Source organism: Erinaceus europaeus, chromosome 1, assembly GCF_950295315.1.
Source record: "Erinaceus europaeus chromosome 1, mEriEur2.1, whole genome shotgun sequence".
NCBI lineage: Eukaryota > Metazoa > Chordata > Mammalia > Eulipotyphla > Erinaceidae > Erinaceus > Erinaceus europaeus.
Genome location: NC_080162.1, coordinates 75,390,962 through 75,411,210, shown reverse-complemented (window position 1 = coordinate 75,411,210; position 20,249 = coordinate 75,390,962). Strand labels below are relative to the sequence as shown.

Sequence of the window (20,249 nt, the reverse complement as noted above, 5' to 3'; positions counted from 1 at the left end):
CCTAGAACTCCAATAAAGGAATAGGTGACTATGTTACTACTGCCCTGGCTCCTCTCACTACCCATGGGGTAAGCAGAGGCTGGCCACTGCATTTTGTTCTGGTGGTACCAAGCAGGGCCTTGCACATACATGACTTCATTACTCTGAGGCTGATGTTCCTTTTCTTTCCTTTTTCCTTTCCTTTCCTTTTCTTTTCATCTCTCTTCTTTTCTTTATCCCAGAGCACTGCTCAGCTCTGGCTTACGGGTAGTGCGGAGGACTGAAACTGGAACTTAAGAGACTCAGGCATGAGAGTCTCTTTGCATAACCATTATGCTATCTACCCCTACCCTGAGGCTGACATTTTCTTTATTTCAGAGAGAGAGAGAGAGACTGACCATAGCACCAGAGCTCCCCATGTCATGGCACTGCCCCGTGGTACAGGGCTGGGACCCGCATGTGGATGCATACCATGCTACTGGGTGAGCTATCATCTGGCCCTGTGGACACTTCTTTTAATATACCCCTTCCTGAGGTCGGGCGGTAGCATAGAGACTTAAGTGCACATGGCGCGAAGTACAAGGACTGGCCTAAGGATCCTGGATTGAGCCTCCAGCTCCCCACCTGCAGGGGAGTCGCTTCACAGGCGGTGAAGCAGGTCTGCAGGTATCTATCTTTCTCTCCCCCTCTCTGTCTTCCCCTCCTCTCTCTATTTCTCTCTGTCCTATCCTACAACGACCGCCTCAATAACAACAACAAATAAATACAACAAAAAGGGAGTCTGGCGGTAGGCAGCGGGCTAAACGCACGTGGCTCAAGCACAAGGACCGGCATAAGGATTCCGGTTCCAGCCCCTGGCTCCCCACCTTCAGTCGCTTCACAGGTGGTGAAGCAGTTCTGTAGGTGTCTGTCTTTCTCTCCCCTTCTCTCTCCATTTCTCTCTGTCCTATCCAACAACGATGACATCAACAACAATAATAATAGCTACAGCAACAATAAAAACAAGGGCAACAAAAAGGAAAATAAATATTTAAAAAATACAAAAAAAAAAACAAGGGCACAAAAGGGAAAAATATATTTTTTTAAAAAGGAAAAAATAAAATTAAACACCTTTAATATATATTTCCCTTCCTGAAATTCGGGACCCCTCTGCACTCCATCAGCGTCATGTCTTTAATACTGGTCACCTTGAATTGTACTTATTTGTGAGTGGTGATTTTTTCCCCCTCTATCAGACTGGGAGGTCTAAAAAGGCAGGGTCCTGAGCTGTAGCCTATGATACCTAGCACAAAGGAGAGAACAGCATGTAAATACCTTTTGTTTTCTGAATGAGTAAAATAAGTGTCAAAACCAATGGCATAAATTTAATATCTCTATTGCCAAACTCAGCAAATGGATCATCTTCCAACCCACTGCATATATGTATCTTGGCTCCTTTCCTAGGGAACCAAGACCTTGGAGTCAAGTTCAAGTGCTCCTTGGGATTCCTTGGGTAGTGAGCTGTGCCAGGGGAAGTTCCTTGCAAAATGGGATTTGTCAACCGAGCTCAGAAAACCTATGTGAACAACAAGCAGACAAAGCAGCACTTAGTGAAATTGCTTTCTGTTATCTCAAAGAGAAATAATAGCATGGGAGGCTGGCTTGAGGAGAAAAGGCTCCAGTGTAAACAGGGCTGTGCTTCACTCTAGGTGGGGGGCGGGGAGAAAGCCTTCAAGGGTTCTCTCTGTCTCTGCCTTCAGGATGTGCCATAAGATTGAGATCTTTTCTAGCCTTTTCTCTTTTTCACTCCATCACTCTACATTCCAAGGTGTGTACCCAGCACTCATTCATATTGCCCCCTTTGTCTGGCACATATTCACCCACTTCCCAGGTGAGGAGAGCCCTACCAACTCCCCCAAAGCACAGCTCAAATGCTGCCTCCTTTGTGAAGCCTTTCTCCACTTCTCTGGCTTATTACTTCTCCTCTGGCAGAAACCACTGTTCTGGACTGCAGATATTCGCACCTAACCAGCCATCTGCTAGCAAGTGTCAAACTAGGAGATGACAACAAGGCATGCACCCAGGGGACTTACTGTTGAGAAGGGGAAACCAAAGTAAAGAAATACAACAACCTTTTTTTTCCCTCTCCCCCATTCCTTCATCCTGTCCCCTCCCTTACTTCTTTCTTTCCTCTGTTTTTTTTAGATAAGACAGAGAAGGCAGAGAGACTGAAAGAAACAATGACAGTGGCACCAGGCAGGGGTAGATAGCATAATGGTTACACAAAGAGACTGAGGATCCAAAGTCCCAGGTTCAATATCTGCACCACCATAAGCCAGAGTTTAGCAGTGCTCTGGTTAAAAAAAAAAAAAAAAAAAAAATCCTACTAAAGCCAGACCTTCCACCTTCTGCAACCATAGTGACCCTCAATTCATATTCATGGGGTTAAAGAATAGGAAAGCTGTGATGCTGAAACAGCTCAGTTGGGAGAGCATTCGACTGAGTAATAAGAAAGCTATCAGGGGAGGGGTGGGATACGGAGCTCCGGTGGTGGGAATTGTACCCCTCTTATCCTATGGTCTTGTTGGTGTTTCCATTTTATAAATAAACAAATTTAAAAGAACGAAAGAAACAATGGCACCGAAGCTTCCTTCAATGCAGTGGGAGCTGGGCTTAAACCTGAGTCGTGCACATGGTAAAGCAGTACTCCGCTCAAGTGAGCGAGTTCACTGACCCTACAACATTAATTCAGATTGAGAACAGGACTATGATGGAAACAAGGTATGGTGAGACATATAACTAGGTGGAGGTAGGGGAAAGAATGATGATTGAGAAAACTTCCTGGAAGAAGTGACATTAAGCTGGACTTAACAGATAAATGAGAATTAGTCAAGCAGGGTGTGAAGGTGGCCAGGGCATGAAGCACCTGGTAGAACACAGAAGCTGTAGAGAGACAGGTGAGGCTCCAGCCTCAAAGGACTGGAAGAGAAGATACTTCTATGTCATAACAATTTTTTTCTTATTGCCACCAGGGTTATCACTGGGGCTTGGTGCTGGCACTACCAATTCACCACTCTTAGTGGCCATTTTTCTCTTTTTTATTTTTTCTTTCTATTTTATTGGAGAGGACAGAGAGAAACTGAGAGGGGTGGGGGAGATAGAGAGGAAGAAAGACACCTGCAGACCTGTTTCACTGCTCATGAAGGTGGGGGAGTAGGAGCTTGAACCTGAGCCCTTGTGCATAGTAATATATGTCCTCAACTGTGTGCACTACTGCCGACTCCTTGTCCTAACCATTCTGAATTGCTATCACAGGGGATTCTGTCTACCCTCTCTTTAAGAAATCTGGAAGTACACTTTGTCCTGCTCCACTTCAGAGCTGAGCAAGACACTGGTGTAAAACAGGCATTCACTGTCCCCAGACTTGTGGTGAGTGGCTTCTCACTCTGCCCACTATCTTCCCTGCCCCCAAAGCAACTCTCCAGTTAGTTCAACTAACTGACACATCCAGGATGGTTAACCACAAGCTGGTGATAGAAGAAACAGGAGCAGCTGCAAGAGCTACAGTTATGTCCTTGACAATGCCACTGACAACCCCAGCTGGCAGATGTGACCACCACACAGTCCTTAGGGACCAAAGTCTTGGGGGTCAAACTGTAGTCAGATGGCAACTCTAGCACAAGACAGCCTGCCAAAATCACATGCCCCAACATTTAAAACAATCAGCATGAAGTTCAAAATAAGGGTTCCAAAGTCAACTATTTTTACTCACAACACTTCTGACAATGAAATGCATGGACAGATTCCCTGGTCCTCTAGACACCAGCTGGATGCCTTCCAATTAAGTTTAATTCTGACACTAACTGTCTGGAGTTAGCACAGATTCACAGGTTAAGGGACCAGGCCCTCAAGCTTGACCCCACTTCAGATATGAGTCACAAGTCCCATGTTGCTACTTATACTTGTGGCCAGTCAGCTATAAACGAGGGGTTCCCATGGTCTTCTTTTCAGGTTCTGTAACTGCCAAGAATGTCTATCCCACAAAACTCAGAAAAGTGCTTTTCTGTTATGGACTTATTATAAAGGATGCAACTCAGCAACAGCTAAATAGAAGTATATCATTCAAAAAAGCATGTTCCCCTAAACTGCCTGCAGCACTGACCACTGATTAGCCCAATCTCCAGTCCCCCTCTTCCCTAGAGTTTCAATAACCCCTCCCCCCCCACCACAATTAGTTCCTCTGGCTTCCAGCCCCATCCAGAAGGTATTTAGGTGCCCATGTGGTATATACTCTACTTGCAGTAGTAAGCTCAGTAGGGTTGGAAGAGGATTTGTTAGGAGGTGGTGCTGTAGTAGAGCACATGCCTCACCACATGTCAGGCCCTGTAACTGATCCCCAGCACCACATGGTAGCACCAAGAAGAGGAACAGAATTCCAGAGGTAATGGAGCAGTGATCTGATGTCTCTCCCTCTCACTTAAAATAGATTAAGGGGTTGGAGCAGATAGCATAAACGTTATGCAAAAGATTTTCATGCCTGAGGCTCCAAGGTTCCAGGTTCTATCCTCTGTACCACTATGTGCCAGAGCTTAGCAGTGCTCTGATTAAAAAAAAAAAAAAAAAAAAAAAAGATTAAGAATTAAGACAAGAGGCAAAAGTTCAGCAATATCATAAATATCTGAGGTCCTGGGTTCATTTCCCAGCACCTTATAAAAATGGGAGCACAGCAGCCCTTAAAGTGGCACAGTAGATAAAGCCTCGGACTCCCCAGCTTGATGCTTGGTATCACACGTGCCAAAGTGATGCTTTAGTTCTCTAACTAGTTAAAAATAAAAGGGGGGGAGGGCTCTTCTTATCCCTGCCACTCACAAAACTTCAAGCATTGCAGAAGTTCTTCAGAAAACAAAGACCAGGGGGCCGGGCGGTAGCGCAGTGGGTTAAGAGCACATGGCGCAAAGTGCAAGGAATGGTGTTAAGGATCCTGGTCCGAGCCCCTGGCTTCCCACCTGCAGGGGGTCATTTCACAGGCGGTGAAGCAGGTCTGCAGATTTTCTCTCCCCCTCATCTTCCTATCCTCTCTCCATTTTTTTTTTAATTTAGCAATCCATAATTTAATAAAGCAATTTGGTGAGCTGGCAGGAATTTTACTGTTGGCCAGCTGCCCTGATGATTTTGTTCTAGACCCATCAACACTCATAATTATTCAAATTACCCTTTGAACTTTTCCTTTCTGGCTAATGTATCTTGAATTTATTTGTTATTTATTTGTTTTACCCCCAGGGCTTTTGCTAGGGCTCAGTGCCTGCCTGCACAATGAATCCACTGTTCTAGTGGGCCATTTTTTTTCCATCTTATCCTCTTTTTTAAAAAAATATTTATTTATTTTCCCTTTTGTTGCCCTTGTTTTTTTATTGTTGTAGTTACTATTGTTATTGATGTCATTGTTGGATAGGACAGAGAAATGGAGAGAGGAGAGGAAGACAGAGGGGGAGAGAGAGAGAAACACCTGCAGACCTGCTTCACCACTTGTGAAGTGACTCCCCTGCAGGTGGGGAACCAGGGGCTCGAACCGGGATCCTTATGCCGGTCCTTGTGCTTCACGCCACGTGCGCTTAACCCAACTCACTGTGCTACTGACCAACTCCCCTTTTCCTCTTTTTGATAAACAGAAATTTAAGGAGAGAGAGGGAGAAAGACTGACACCTGCAGCGCTGCTTCAACATTCATGAAGCTCCTCCCTGCCAGCGCTGACCAAGGGCTTGAACCTGGGTCCTTGTACATGATAAGTGTGTGTGTTCTATAGGCTGTGCCACTGCCTGGCCTCTTGAACTGTTCTAAACCAACAACTATTTAGGCTAAGCTAAGCTATAGCTTTTAACTCTTCTTGGAAAGAAAGGGGCATTACATTTAGTTTGAGGACACCTTATAAAGAATCAATAGTAAATATTATTTGCACCTGTCACTTAGGCCAGTCTTTTCTGTGTTAAAATTTTTGTAGGTATTTTATTAAATTCTTTTTTTGCCTCCAGGGTTATTACTGGGGCTCGGTGCCTACATTATGAATCCACTGCTCCTAGAGACCATTTTTGTTGCCCTTGTTGTTGTTATTGTTGCCACTGCTGCTGTTGTTGGACAGGACAGAGAGAAATTGAGAGAGATGGGAAAAACAGAGGGGAGAGATAGATAGCACCTGCAGAAAAGCTTCACTGCTTGTGAAGAGATCCCCTTAAGGCAAGTGCGGACCCAGAAACTCAAACTGGGATCTTTATGCCAATCCTTGTGCTTTACACCATGTGCGCTTAACCCACTGCACTACCACCTGACCCCCATTTTTAAAAAATTTCTTTATTGGGGAATTAATGTTTTACATTCAACAGTATATACAATAGTTTGTACATGTGTAATATTTCCCAGTTTTCCATATAACAATACAACCCCCACTAGCCTGACCCCCATTTTTATCAAATTCTTTTTTTTTTTTTTGCCTGCAGGCTTATTGCTGGGGCTCAGTGCCTGCACTGATTCTGTGCTCAGAGAAACTAAGATGGAACTTTCGGAAAGCAAACTGGCGTCTGTTCAGTGATCTTACCAACAAATCTATTCCTGCAATTCCAATTAACTCTACCCCCTCTGAAGATTCCTACAGGCGCTTCCGCCAAGCCATCTTCAAAGCAGCTTCCCAAGCCATTCCTCGTGGGAGACGTGCTAACTATACGCCTTGTCTTGATGCTGATTGCGAGCAACTACTAAAGCCGTATGATGAGTCGGGCGACCCAGATGTGGCTGGCCATCTCATTGCCTCCCTGGATGCAGCACATCAAGCCCGCTGGCAACAACTCACGGAAAGTCTGAACTTTACCCACTCAACTAGGAAGGCCTGGAAGCTTCTTCACAGTCTGGGTGCCGGTAGCCAACCCCCTCCCGTCTCCCATCCTCCTGTATCTCCAAACTCAGTGGCCAGTCACCTAACTCAAGTTGGACGTGCTAAGATGGACCCAGTCTGGAAAAGAGAAATTTCCCATGAGTGGTCATCCCACTTCCAGTTATCTTGTCCATCTCCAAAACTCTCTCCCTTTACACTGTCTGAACTTTGAAGAGGGTTAAACCGGGAACAGCTGCTGGCTATGATAACATCACCCCAGAACTCATTCTTAACCTGGGTCCCGCGGCAAAGAAGTGGCTCGCTTCATTCCTGTCCCACATCTTGGAATCTGAGTCTATGCCCAAAGTTTGGCGTCGTGCGAAGATAATAGCGGTTTTGAAACCAAAGAAAGACCCAACACTGGCCGCCAATTTCTCTCCTCTTCGTGTGTTACAACTCCTTGAGAGGCTGCTTCTGTCACGTATTTCTCCTCTTACAGAGAAATTCCTATCACCCGCCCAAGTGGTTTCCGCCCAGGAAGATCTACCTGCGAACAAGCCCTGGCTCTCTCAACTTACATTGAAAATGGATTCCAGAAGAATTTAAAGACGGGTGCTGTCTTTGTTGATCTCACAGCAGCCTATGACACAGTCTGGCACCGTGGTCTCCTAGTCAAGATCTCAAGATGCCTGCCTCCATGGGTGGCCAACACTATATCTTTTCTTCTCCAAAACAGAAGATTCCGGGTGCATCTGGGTGACAAGTCTAGCAGATGGAGACTTGTCTCAAGTGGCCTCCCCCAGGGCTCTGTTCTGGCTCCTACGCTATTTAATATTTACATCAATGACCTCCCAGAAACTTCTTCAAGGAAGTTCATCTACGCCGATGACATCTGCTGTGCAACTCAGGCATCCAAGTTTGACATCCTCGAGGAAACACTCATGAAAGACATGTCTCTGATATCTGATTACTGTAAAAAATGGCGACTAATCCCTAGCACTGCAAAAACGGTATCATCTGTTTTCCATCTACACCATGCCTCGGCCTCGCATGAGCTTAATGTGCAGCTTGGCAATACGAGAATCCGGCATGAAGCTCACCCAGTCTATCTTGGCGTTACTCTCGATCGCACTCTGTCATTTCACGAACATCTCATAAAAACTGCAGCAAAGGTGGGCGCGAGGAATAACATCATTGCAAGACTGGCCAGCTCCTCATGGGGCGCGAGCGCTTCCACACTACGATCATCATCTCTGGCATTATGCTATTCCACTGCAGAATACTGTGCCCCAGTACGGTTCCGTAGCCCCCATGTCCACTTGGTCGATTCCAAATTATATTCCTCCATGAGGCTAATTTCTGGAACCATCCGTTCCACCCCGGTTCCATGGCTGCCAGTTCTTGGCAACATCGCCCCGCCAGATATTCGTTGGGATGCGGCATCATCTAAGTTCATTTTCCACGTCTATGCTCGACCGGACCTGCCAATATACGCGGATATCTTTGCTCACCCTGTCCAACGCTTGACGTCTCGTCACCCAATCTGGTCCCCTACGCCTACACTGAACTTCTCTGTTCCAGACTCTTGGAAACAGAGTTGGCAGTCAGCTGAGGTAAAGAACAAACACCTCATCACAGACCCCTGCAAGCGTCAGCCCGGCTTTGACCTAGCATGTTATGATTGGGCCCTCCTCAATCGCTATCGAACAGGCCACGGCCGGTGCGCCGCTATGTCCCATCGCTGGGGAGCCAGAGACGACCCGAACTGCCCCTGTGGCTACAGACAGACTATGACCCACATAGTCAACGACTGCCACCTCTCCAGATTCAAAGGAGGTCTCGAAACTTTACATCAGGCTCAACCTGACGCTGTTGACTGGCTACGGAAGAAGGGCAAACACTAGAAGAAGAAGAAGAAGAAGTGCCTGCACCACGAATCCACTGCTCCTGGAGGCCACTTTTTTCCCCTTTTGTTGCCCTTGTTGTTGTAGCCTTGTTGTGGTTATTATTGTTATTGCTGATGTCGTTCGTTGTTGGATAGGACAGAGAGAAATGGAGAGAGGAGGGGAAGACAGAGGGGGAGAGAAGGACAGACACCTCTCCTGCAGGTGGGGAACCGAGGACTTGAACCTGGATCCTTACTCCGGTTCCTTGCGCTTTGCGTCACGTGCGCTTAACCTGCTGTGCTACCGCCCTACCCCCTCAAATTCTATACTGTTCTTTCTATAGTAGTTCTCCATACTCCCCTCTAGTGAGGATTTAAAAAACTGCATCCTGTGCTTAAAAAAAAAAAAAAAAGATACTGTGCTTAAGGCTTCACAAATGCTCTCCCCTCTCACCCTGCATTGATCCCCTCCCTGTCTCTCCAGCTAACTCCTTGTTCCCTAGACCTATGAATGCCATATCCTCAGGAAGCTTTTCCCTTGTTTACCCACCCAATCTAAATTTAGTCTCTTATTATTTCCCCACAGTATCATTTCATGGATTTTGTCACAGTTTTTAAATAGTTGTGTATGTCTGGTTAATACTTGCCCCTCCCCTCGCATTAAAGGATAAACTCCCTTGCAGCTGGGAGGTGACACAGTAGATAAAATGCAAGATTTTTGTGTCTAAGGGCCTGAATTCAATCCCTCAACGACTGCCACCTCTCCAGATTCAAGGGAGGTCTCGAAACTTGACATCAGGCTCAACCTGACGCTGTTGACTGGCTACGGAAGAAGGGCAAACGCTAGGAGAAGAAGAAGTTCAGTCCCTGTCACCACATACATCAGAGTGATGTGCTGGTTCTCTTCCCTCTCACTGTCTCTCTTGTTAATAAATAAGTGGCCCAGGAGGTGGCACAGTGACTGGTATATTGGATTTACAAGCATAAGGTTGTGAATTCAGTCCCTGGGATTGAGTATCAGATGATGGTCTGGTTCTCTTCTTCTCACTCTCCTATGCTAAATAAACCTTTGTTTTTTAAAGGCAAATTCAATGTGAGCAGTGACCACATCATTATTGTTGACTTAGCCCAGAACAAAACTCAACATGCATTCGTTATATGATTAACAGCTTTTTTGTAGAGGTCTAAGACTTTCTAAATATGATATACCCACTGCTGGCATCTAGTTTCTTGGTATAGAAATTGTTTGTGGTGTCAGGGGCCAGGTGGTGACCTGGCCTGATCTGGCTGAGTGTACATATTATCATGCACAAGGACCTAGGTTCAAGCCCCCAGTTCCCATCTATAGGAGGAAAGCTTCACGAGCAGTGAAGCAGTACTGCAGGTCTCTCTCTCTCCCCCTCTCTATTCGATCTCTACCCAATAAATAAGTAAATAAAATATTTTTTTAAAAAAGTAAATTATTATTATTATTATTTTTTTGCCTCCAGGGTTATTGCTGGGGCTTAGTGCCTGTACCATGAATCCACTGCTCCTGGGGGCCATTTTTCCCCCTTTTGTTGTGGTTATTATTGTTGTTGTTGATGTCGTTTGATAGGAAAGAGAGAAATGGAGAGAGGCAGGGGAAGACAGAGGGACAGAAAGACAGACACCTGCAGACCTGCTTCACCACTTCTGAAGCGACCCCCCTGCAGGTGGGGAGCGGGGGGGGGGGGCTCGAACTGGGATCCTTATGCCGGTTCTTGAGCTTTGCACTACGTGCACTTAACCCACTGTGCTACTGCCCAACCTCCTTGTTGTGTCTTCTAATTCAGGGTGCTATCACTATTATTATTTTAATTGCTACCAGAGTTACTGCAGGGGTTCAGTGCCTACATGATGAATCCACCACTTTCAGTGGCCATTTTTTTCCTTACTTGATAGGACAGTGAAAAACTGAGAGGGGAGAGGGAGAAACACCTGCAGCATTGCTTCACCACTTGTGAAGCTTCCCCCCTGCAAGTGGGGACCAGGGGTTTAAACCTAAATCCTTTCACATGGTAATTAATATGCAAGCCCAAATGGGTGTGTCACCACCCAGCCCCATCATTACATTTTTATGTCTATTTTAGTCCTTTATTTTTTGCCTCTAGGGTTACTGCTGGGGCTCAGTGCTAGCACTATGAATCCACTGCTCCTGAAGGCCATTTTTTTTCTGTTTTTATTAGATAGGACAGAGAGAAATCGAGAGAGGAGTAGAGATAGAGAGGGAGAGGGAGAGGGAAAGACAAACATCTGCAGACCTGCTTCATCTCTTATGAAGTGACTTCCCTGCAGGTGGGAAGCCGGAGGCTCAAACCTGGATCTTTACATGGGTCCTTGCACTTCTACTATGTGACTTAACCCGGTGTACTTCCACTAGTCTCTTAGTCCATATATTTGTGTACTTGCTGCATTATTACAATTTTTAAAAAATATCGTTATGTGGAACCAGAGCTTCGCTCACACAGAATTTCACTTCTGACCACTTTTTCCATTCAGATAGAGATACATAGAAAGAGGAAGACACCAATAACTTTGGGGATTCCCCTGCTGCCAAGACAACTCCCAGGTGGTGCTGGCTGCTTTAAAGAAGTGTTGTCTATAGAGAAGCCAGAGCACCATTCTTGGATAAGTAGCACAGGGGACTGAAATGGGAATCTCAGGCAGATAAAGTCTGTGCTCTACCACTTGAGTTTTATACGCATTTTTAATTTTCACAAAGCTTCCTACAGGTATGAATTATCACTCTATTTTACAGACAACCACCCCAATGTTCAGAGATACAAATTATATTCCTCAAAAGTCACACAAGTGTGCAGAAGTACAACCAGAATCCAGTCCCGACTCAGTGACCAAGGTCTGTACTTTTACTATGCAGTCTCTACTGCTCAAGCAGGATACAGAAGCCTCCCGCAGGCCAGAGGCACCCCAAGATCAATGTGAGATCCAGTTTTTTTAAGAAGTTCATCTTTACCTTGTGTAAATAACATATTTTTGCATTAAACAGACAAACAAACATATTTTAGGTTCCCTGAAGGTAGTTCAGCAGGTAGAACATATGCCTTCTATGTGTGAGGGCTTGGGTTTCCATCACCAGATGAGAATGCCATGCACAGAAATAGGTGACTCCTATATATGAAAATATATGAAACAAAAACAAAAACAAAAAAGTTTGGGCCAAGGAGATGCTCAAAAGATGCATGTGGGAGTTTCTGAGTTTGATCTCCAACACCACATTCTTAAAAACATATACTTTAGGGAGTTGGGTGGTAGCACAGTAGGTTAAGTGCATGTGGCACAAAGCCCAAGGACTGGATCCTGGTTCAAGCCCCCAGCTCCCCACCTGCAGGGGACTCACTTCACAGGCGGTGAAACAGGTCTGCAGGTGTCTTTCTCTCCCCCTCTCTGTCTTCCCCTCCTCTCTCCATTTCTCTCTGTCCTATCTAAAAACAACATCAATAACAACAACAATAACTACAACAACAATAAAAAACAAGGGCAACAAAAGGGAAAATAAATAACTAAATATTAAAAAAAAGATATATTTTAAAGGAAAATACATTTGAAGGAATTAAAAACAAAATAAGTGGCCTGGGAGGTGGCACAGTGGATAAAGCATTGGACTCTCAAGCATGAGGTCCTGAGTTCAGTTCCCAGCAGCACATATACCAGAATGATGTCTATACTTAAATAAGTAAATAAAAATAAAATTCAATGTCGGGAAATTGTGAGGATGTGGTAGAGCCTGGCAGGGCTTGACCTGAGGAGTGTGTCTTGTCAGTCTATCGAGAGGTTGAGCAAGGAGGGACAGGAATAACCCCAAAGGTTTGTCCTGTCTTATCTGACTCCCTGCCTCACAAAGCACCCTGTATTCCTGATACTATGGCCTGCTCCCTTATTATCTACATAATCACTGTTTTGCCTGAAAGATCCCCACCCATTCTATTCCTTTGATCTATCTACTTTCTACCCTCAAGACCCTCCCTGCCTGCAGGGTATTATTATTTATCCTACCAGTTAAAACCCTTGCAACAGTTGCTAAGGAAGTTACCTTTCCCAGCTCTCTTTTGCCTTTCTCCGCCCCTTTCCAAACCATGTCAAGCCATTTCTGTTTCCAACTTGCCACTTCTGGGTCCAACCTTTAAAAGCCTGGGCTCCCTGATCAATAAAGAATCGAATTGCCTCGCTGCCACGAGCTCTGTTCAAGAGTCATCTCCCTCATGTCGCTGAGTGAGTAGCAGTCCAGGCTGGCTCCGGTCGCATTCTCTCCAACCCAGAGAGTATGTGCCCGGGAAGAGGCACCCCCATGCTAGCCCGGCAATTCAACAGCTAAATTTCATGCCTGTTATCCAGGTCTGTCTCAGGAACCTACATGGAAAAACATGAGATACACTATTTTCTCTCTCTCTAAGATTTATTCATTTATTAATGAGAAAGAAAGAAAGGTAGATAGACAGATAGATAGACAGATAATCAGAGTACCACTCTGGTATATGAGTTGCTGGGGATCAAACTCAAGACGTCACATTTAACATCCAACACTTTATCCACTGCATCACCTCCTGGGTCATATCCCTCAGCCTTTCTTCATCCTATGACCCATTTATCTTGCTGCTATATACTTTTAAAGCCAACATTCCATTTCAATCTGCATTTGCCACCCCACCCATTTTCACTAGAAAAATTTAAATGTTTAAAGAAAAATGGCAAAATAAAATAAAGTAGCAGTCTGGCAGTCACCTTATCCATGCATTTTCAAAAGAAGCAGTCATTTATAAGGACACCTTTTTGTAGGTACAATATATTTGATTTTTTTTATTACACATCTTAGTTTAGAATCACTTATACATTCCTAGACAAAGAGATGATACAAATAAATATTGTAAAATTTAGAACCCCAAGTATTGGCATATTCTTTGTCTAAATGTAGCCAAAGAGAAGGTCAAGATTCAGTAATAACTCCAAGGAGCAACAAAGCCCACTGACTTCTGTATATCCAAGAATCACTCCTTTCATAAATAACCTCAAAAGTATTTCATTCAAGACACAAAGGTGGGGAGAAAGGTGACAGATTTCTAAGTAGTACAAGACAAAATCTTGTGTTATGGATATTAGCCAGGCCCACTGTTCTTATCCAGTTTGCTCTAAGCATTCTGATTATGGCTTTTTTAGAGTATATTAATAGCCCCATTTTCATCCATTGATGATGTTTCAATGGCCCAAGTTGTTCCTAGTGAGCCCCAAACTCAAGTGAGAAATGTGAGGCAGAACCACATTAACAGGGAATTGACACTTCTCAGACACTTGGCAATAATTCTACATTCAGTGAGGGAGGACTTACAAGAGTCAGACAGGACAAACAGAGTGGCCCATGCCTGAGCTGCAGAACTCTTTGATATCCTTGGCCACAGAGGTGTAGGTGGTGCAATTTAAGCAGCATGCAGTCATTTGATGGGAAATAATCCAATGTCAGTCTTAAGAAAGTGCTTCACGCTTATTATTTCTGGCCTTATGATATGAAATAAGGCATCTGGGAGACCCGTGACTTTAATATATGAAGCCAGATACATTCCTACTAATCAGAACAAAAAAGAAAGAAAGAAAGAAAGAAAGAAAGGAAGAAAGAAAGAAAAGAAAAAGAAAGGGCCTGATGAAGGTTACATACACAGTCTCAAACTCCTTCTCCCAGATGATCTTAGATCCTGTCAGACTCACTCCCTTTACAAGCTGTTGCTAGTATGAAGGCCCGCAGAGGACTTGAGCATTCTAGCATAACTAGGAAAACCTGGCTTCCTAGTAGGCCTGGTAGTTCCTCTACACATTTGACTCAATTCAGAGCCCATCGCAACAGCAACTAGCTGGTGGCAGCAAAACACCATACTGTCTCACTCAGATGTTTATCGGATCCATTTTGAGAGAAGAAAAGCACCAAAGAACACTTGGGAAGGGACAGCTTCACCTTCACACAAGTGTCCTACTTTGTTTTACAGACTACCAAATGAACACAGCTGAGCATAAGGCAAACTAGTTTTAACAATAACCCGGCCTCTCTTCTTCTTCTTCTTTTTTAACCTTCTTAGACGAGTTCTCTGGTTACTCAACCACTCTAGGTCAGAATAGTTACCTTAAGACATCAGTATTATAGTGTTATCTGAAGTGTTCAATTTTCAGATTTGCTATATGAGTATTTTCAGGCTAGAGAATTCAGACTAGCTTTGAGGAAATGTGGTGCAAGAGACAGATGTACCTGGCAGATAAAACCATCTTAGGCTATACACCTTATCTGGTTCCTATTCAACAGGTAAATACTCAGTCAATAAGAAAGCAGGACATAATCCCACGATAAATGAGGGAAGGCTTCATTATGCTCTGGGAACTGCTGAAAAGGGCTCTTGGTTCAGAAAGAACGGTTCCTTTAAAAGGAGCAGCTGCCAAATGACAGCTCTCCATGTGCAGAATGCAAAGACATTGCACTTGGTACCTCCTCTTTCCCATGGGTTCTGAGCCAGAAATGTGCCCTGGGAACTGAGCAGCTAAGTTAAAATATAATTCAAGGCCCACCTGAGTCACTACCTTCCTGAGACACCATGCCAGCAAGGTGTCTTAGTGGGGCAGACCTGGGTACTCATAATGTTCCCTCAGGCTTGGCTCATGGACTCAAATACCCACGTGGGGGCTCTTCCAGCCTGGATTAGTCATTCAATGGGCCTTTAATACAGACAAAGGCAGCAACTGCACATTCGTGTATTTCTAAAATTGGGCAAGTTCTTGGTCTCTCTCTCTCTCTCTCTCTCTCCAGGCACACATGAACACACTCAACACAGGCACCACTGTGCTTGCACACCCACACAGATTTAATGAGCTTCTGGGGGATGGGAGATGAGTAACATTCACCTACTGACCAATACAAAACAAAGCTTTGAATTTCAATAATAAAATACAAAGAACTAAACCTTACAATCAAACTAGTCTATGTAAACGGGTATTCTTAATGCTCTCCTCTGAACCTATTCAATAGCACAGCTATTCCTCACCACCATCTTAGGCTCTGCCAAGGGCTGAGAGGCTTTGGGGTTGGTTCTAGGATTTAATGAGTTTTTTATTAAAGGCAGGCAGGATTCTTATGCTTTCATCTGTTTTGTCTTTCCTTCACATTACACTGAACCTCATGGCTGCCTAGTTCCCTTATGTTCTCTATGCAAATCTGAAACAAAAAAGGAGAATTGCAAAGTGCTACAGTATTGTCTTTTTCTTCCAACCCTTGTCGGATCAGAGAAGATAGAGTATGTCTGCTTTCTCCCACAAAACAGATCCATGTAGAGCAGGCTCTGAAAGCAGAGGGTAGGCCTAGGCAGGGATGTTCAAAAGATGGTGACAAATGAAGAGTGACATGGTGTATGGGCATGATATCCTCTTATAGGTTTAGGTCTTTGACAGGATGGTCATAGTTTTGAGGTTTTGAAGAAGTTGCTCCCCTAAACTCTCTATAAAGAAGCAAAGGGAATGTTATTTCTATTGCTTCTGACATTTAATACTTCAGGAGCAGAAACTGGTAGCTTCCTTGAAGATTTCCTCATTTAGCATATCCCAAAAGGTAGATCCACTTCTTTCTAAGGTTCATGAAAGCATTGTGCCTATCTGAACTTTGGACCCAAATGAGTTTTCTCATTTATGCCTAGAGAGTAGGCACCCATTTAAGTTCTAGAGCTCTCACTTTTCAACCTCACTGTCATTTTTATCCTGAGGCTCCAAAGACTTCTGATTCTGCCCTAGGGAGCCCAGTGTCAAAAACAGGCCAGAAAAGGAGAGGGGAGAAGGGATGACAAGGGAAGGGTGGGGAGAAGAGGCAAGGAAGAAGGGAAGCAAGGTCACTGGTCATTCTCTTGCTTTCCACTCAGACTACCGCACATTACCTTACCCATGCATTTCTGAGATGCTAATTAAAAGACGTTTCCCAGAGGAGCAGAGCACCAGATTAGGACCAGCACATTTCAACCAGATTAAGTTGGTTAATCTGCAAAGAGGCCATTGCTTCTCTCCAGGGGAATGGTTCTGAACTTGGGCTCACGTTCTCTCTGCAGATTTTTGCTCATCTCTTCTCTCAGAAGGCAACTGTTTACACCCTGGGAGAAGAAGAACTGGTTTACTTTGGAACCAGTCCTCGAGACTGTGGATAAAGCTGAGAGGCAGACATTCCTGAGGAAGAGGATCCCGACTTCCTGCCACTCTTTGGCCTGAAAAAGTCAAACACAGGTGTAAATCACATGGGTCATCTCTGGGTGTTACACAGATCAGATTACTTCTCATCAAATACCATTACCATTTCAAGGTGGCCTTTCTTCAACAGCCTGAAATCTTTTAAGTGTAAAGCAACTGGGTTGGTACAGCCTGAATGTCTGCTTATGTCTACATGATCTACCAACCAAGGTCTGAAATCTCAGGGAAGTGACTCTGACTTTCAGCAATTGTTCTTCCACCAAAATAAAAATTCAGAAGCCAAGTGGTGGCATAGCCAGTACAATTCACACATTACCATGTACAAGGACCCACCTGCAGGGAGAAAACTTCTCAAGTGGTAAAGCACTGATGTAGGTCAATTGCTTTGTCTATCTATCTTTCCCTTCCATCTCAACTTCTCTGTCTCTATTTTTTCTTTAAAAGAAAAAATAGTGGCCCGGGAGGTGGTGCAGTGGATAAAGCAGCGGACTCTCAAGCATGAGGTCCTGAGTTCAATCCCCAGAAGCACATGTACCAGAGTAATGTCTGGCTCTTTCTCTCTCCTCCTATATTTCTCATTAATAAATAAATAAATAAAATCTTTTTAAAAAAAGAAATAAACTAGATCACTAGGAGCAGCAGATTCATCATGAAGATACTAAGCTCCAGTGATAATCCTGGCAGCAATAAAAATAAATTTAAAAACAAGTCAAATTTTGACCATTTTCTCTAAATTGGTATACACACACACACACACACACACACATAAAGTTTGCAGGGGGTTAAGCACACGTGGCACAAGGGTAATGTAAATTCAGCACTGAAAGTATCAGTAGTTTTTTGTTTGTTCTTTTTCTTTTTCCACTTAATCTGTAAAATAAGATCAGTGACAATATCTACCTTGTGAGTTTCTGCAGTAAATCATTAAAAGATAAATATTTTAAAGCACTTAGAACTAGTGGAGACCAAAAAACTGTCCCTAATTTCACAAAGAAAGATGTTCCTTATAGGTGGGGAACTTGTATATTATATAATTAGCATAACTGGCATATCACCTAGAACATTAATGTTGGTAGAATAAACATAGGAGTAATATAGCAATGTTTTCTACTTTGTGTTCTATAAAGTGTTCCATGACTTTAAAAGTATTCATCCCTTCCTCTATCTTCAAGTCTCTGTTCAAACGTATTCTGTTCTAATACAAGCAATCAAAAGCCACTCACCTGCCCTTAGATTTCTTATTTGCAGTGCTTTCAAATGATGAGGCATCCACCTGTATCTCATCTTCATCTTGCAGTGCCGCATCCAGTGCAGCCTGGACTTTGGGGGCAATGGCAGGGCCCTCATAGTCTCTGGTAGTCCTGCTGGGCATGTCCAGCTCTAATAGTACAATGTTTTCTGCCTGCAGAAGCACAGCCTTCAATCAGACACAGAGATTACAAGTAATCTAGACCACTTCCCTCTATGAACACAGCTGCAAATTGCATGCCTCTCAGAACCTAAGTGCTTGCGTGATGTGATACCTTTTTTATTTATTTTATTTTATTTTTTTATTTAAGAAAGGAGACTAACAAAATCATAGGATGGGGGTACAACTCCACACAATTCCTGCCACCCAATCTCTATATCCCGTCACCTCCCCACTAGCTTTCCCACTCTATCCCTCTGGGAGCATGGGCCCAGGGTCGTTGTGGGTTCAGAAGGTGGAAGGTCTGGCTTCTGTAATTGCTTCCCCGCTGAACATGGGCGTTGACTGGTCGATCCATACTCCCAGTCTGCCTCTCTCTTTCCCTAGTAGGGTGGGTCTCTGGGGAAGTGGGTGATATCTTTTTAAAACTTTTTTCCTGATAGGATTACAGGTGAGTTTTGTTTTCAGATTCTCTGTGTTTTTTTCTGTTCCCCTTTGAATAATACTTAGAAAAATAAATTATTGGAAACAATATGAAAATACAAAAAGGTATAAAGGATAGGCATCCTTAATAGTTTAGAGAGGACAGCCAGGTGGCAGCACAGCTGGTTGTGTGCACACAATTACCATGCATGAGGACCTGGGTTCAAGCTTGAAGTCTTCCTCTAAAGGGGAGGGGGGAGTACTTTCACAAGTGGTGCAGTAGTGCTGCAGATATCTCTCTCTCCCTTTCTATTTCTGTAAAAGAAAACCAGTGGCAGAGGTGTAGTCATAGTGCAGGCACTGAGCCCCAGCGATAACCCTGGTAGCAAAAAAAAAAAAGTTTAGATTAGGGGCTGGTGGTGGTGCACCTGGTTGAGTGCACGTGTTACAATGCGCAAGGACCAGGGCTCAAGCCCCTGATCCCCACCTGCAAGGGGAAAGCTTCATGAGTGGTGAAGCAATGCTGCAGGTGTCTCTCTGTCTCTCTCTTTATCTCCCTCTTCCTCTCAATTTCTGGCTGCCTCTATCCAATAAATAAATAAATAAAGATAAAAAAAGTTTAGATGACCTTTTTTTTATTATTTAACAAAGGAGACATTAACAAAACCATAGAATAAGAGGGGTACAATTCCGCGCAATTCCCATAACCCGATCTCCATATCCCAACCCTCCCCTGATAGCCTTCCCATTATCTATTTCTCTGGGAGTATGGATCCAGGGTCATTGTGGGTTGCAGAAGGTAGAAGGTCTGGCTTCTGTAATTGCTTCCCCGCTGAACATGGGTGTTTACTGGTCGATCCATACTCCCAGTCTGTCTCTAGATGACCTTTTCTACTGCAGCAGGGAGGAAGACAGGTATGGTTATGAGGTATGTGGAGGGCATGCATGGCAGTGTAAGTGCTTGTAACCACACTTTAAAAATCAGATTAGGGAGTTGGGCAGTAGCACAGCAGGTTAAGTGCAGGTGGCACAAAGTGCAAGGACCGGTGTAAGGATCCCGGTTCGAGCCCCCAGCTCCCCACCTGCAGGAGAGTCACTTCACAAGCAGTGAAGCAGGTCTGCAGGTCTTTCTCTTTCCCTCTCTGTCTTCCCCTCTTCTCTCCATTTCTCTGTGTCCTATCCAACAACGATGACATCAATAACAACAATAAAAAACAAGGGCAACAAAAGGGAATAAATATTAAAAAAATAAATTAAAAAATAAATAAATATCAGATTAGACCCTGCCTTTGGTCTTTTTTTTTTTTTTTTAAGAATTTATTTATTTATTCAAGAGAGAGATAGGAGGAGAGAAAGAACCAGACATCATTCTGGTACATGTGCTGCCGGGGATCGAATTTGGGACCTCATGGTTGAGAGTCCAATGCCTCATCCACTGCACCACCTCCTGCACCACCCGCCTTTGGTCTTAAAGA

The 20,249-nt window shown here is 44.1% G+C and overlaps 1 protein-coding gene across 2 annotated transcripts in view; it reads right to left on the bottom strand.

Moving 5' to 3' along the window:
* Positions 1–15,562: 15,562 nt before the first annotated feature.
* Positions 15,563–20,249, bottom strand: part of KIF3B (kinesin family member 3B) — a 58,271-nt gene continuing 53,584 nt past the window's right edge. For both annotated transcript variants that reach the window (XM_060188453.1, XM_060188457.1), the window contains 2 exons: positions 18,167–18,345; positions 15,563–16,960 (listed from right to left, as the gene is read on the bottom strand). In XM_060188453.1, the coding sequence (XP_060044436.1) occupies positions 16,870–16,960; positions 18,167–18,345 (270 nt within the window). In that variant the 3' untranslated portion in view covers positions 15,563–16,869. The remainder of the gene's footprint in view (positions 16,961–18,166; positions 18,346–20,249) is intronic.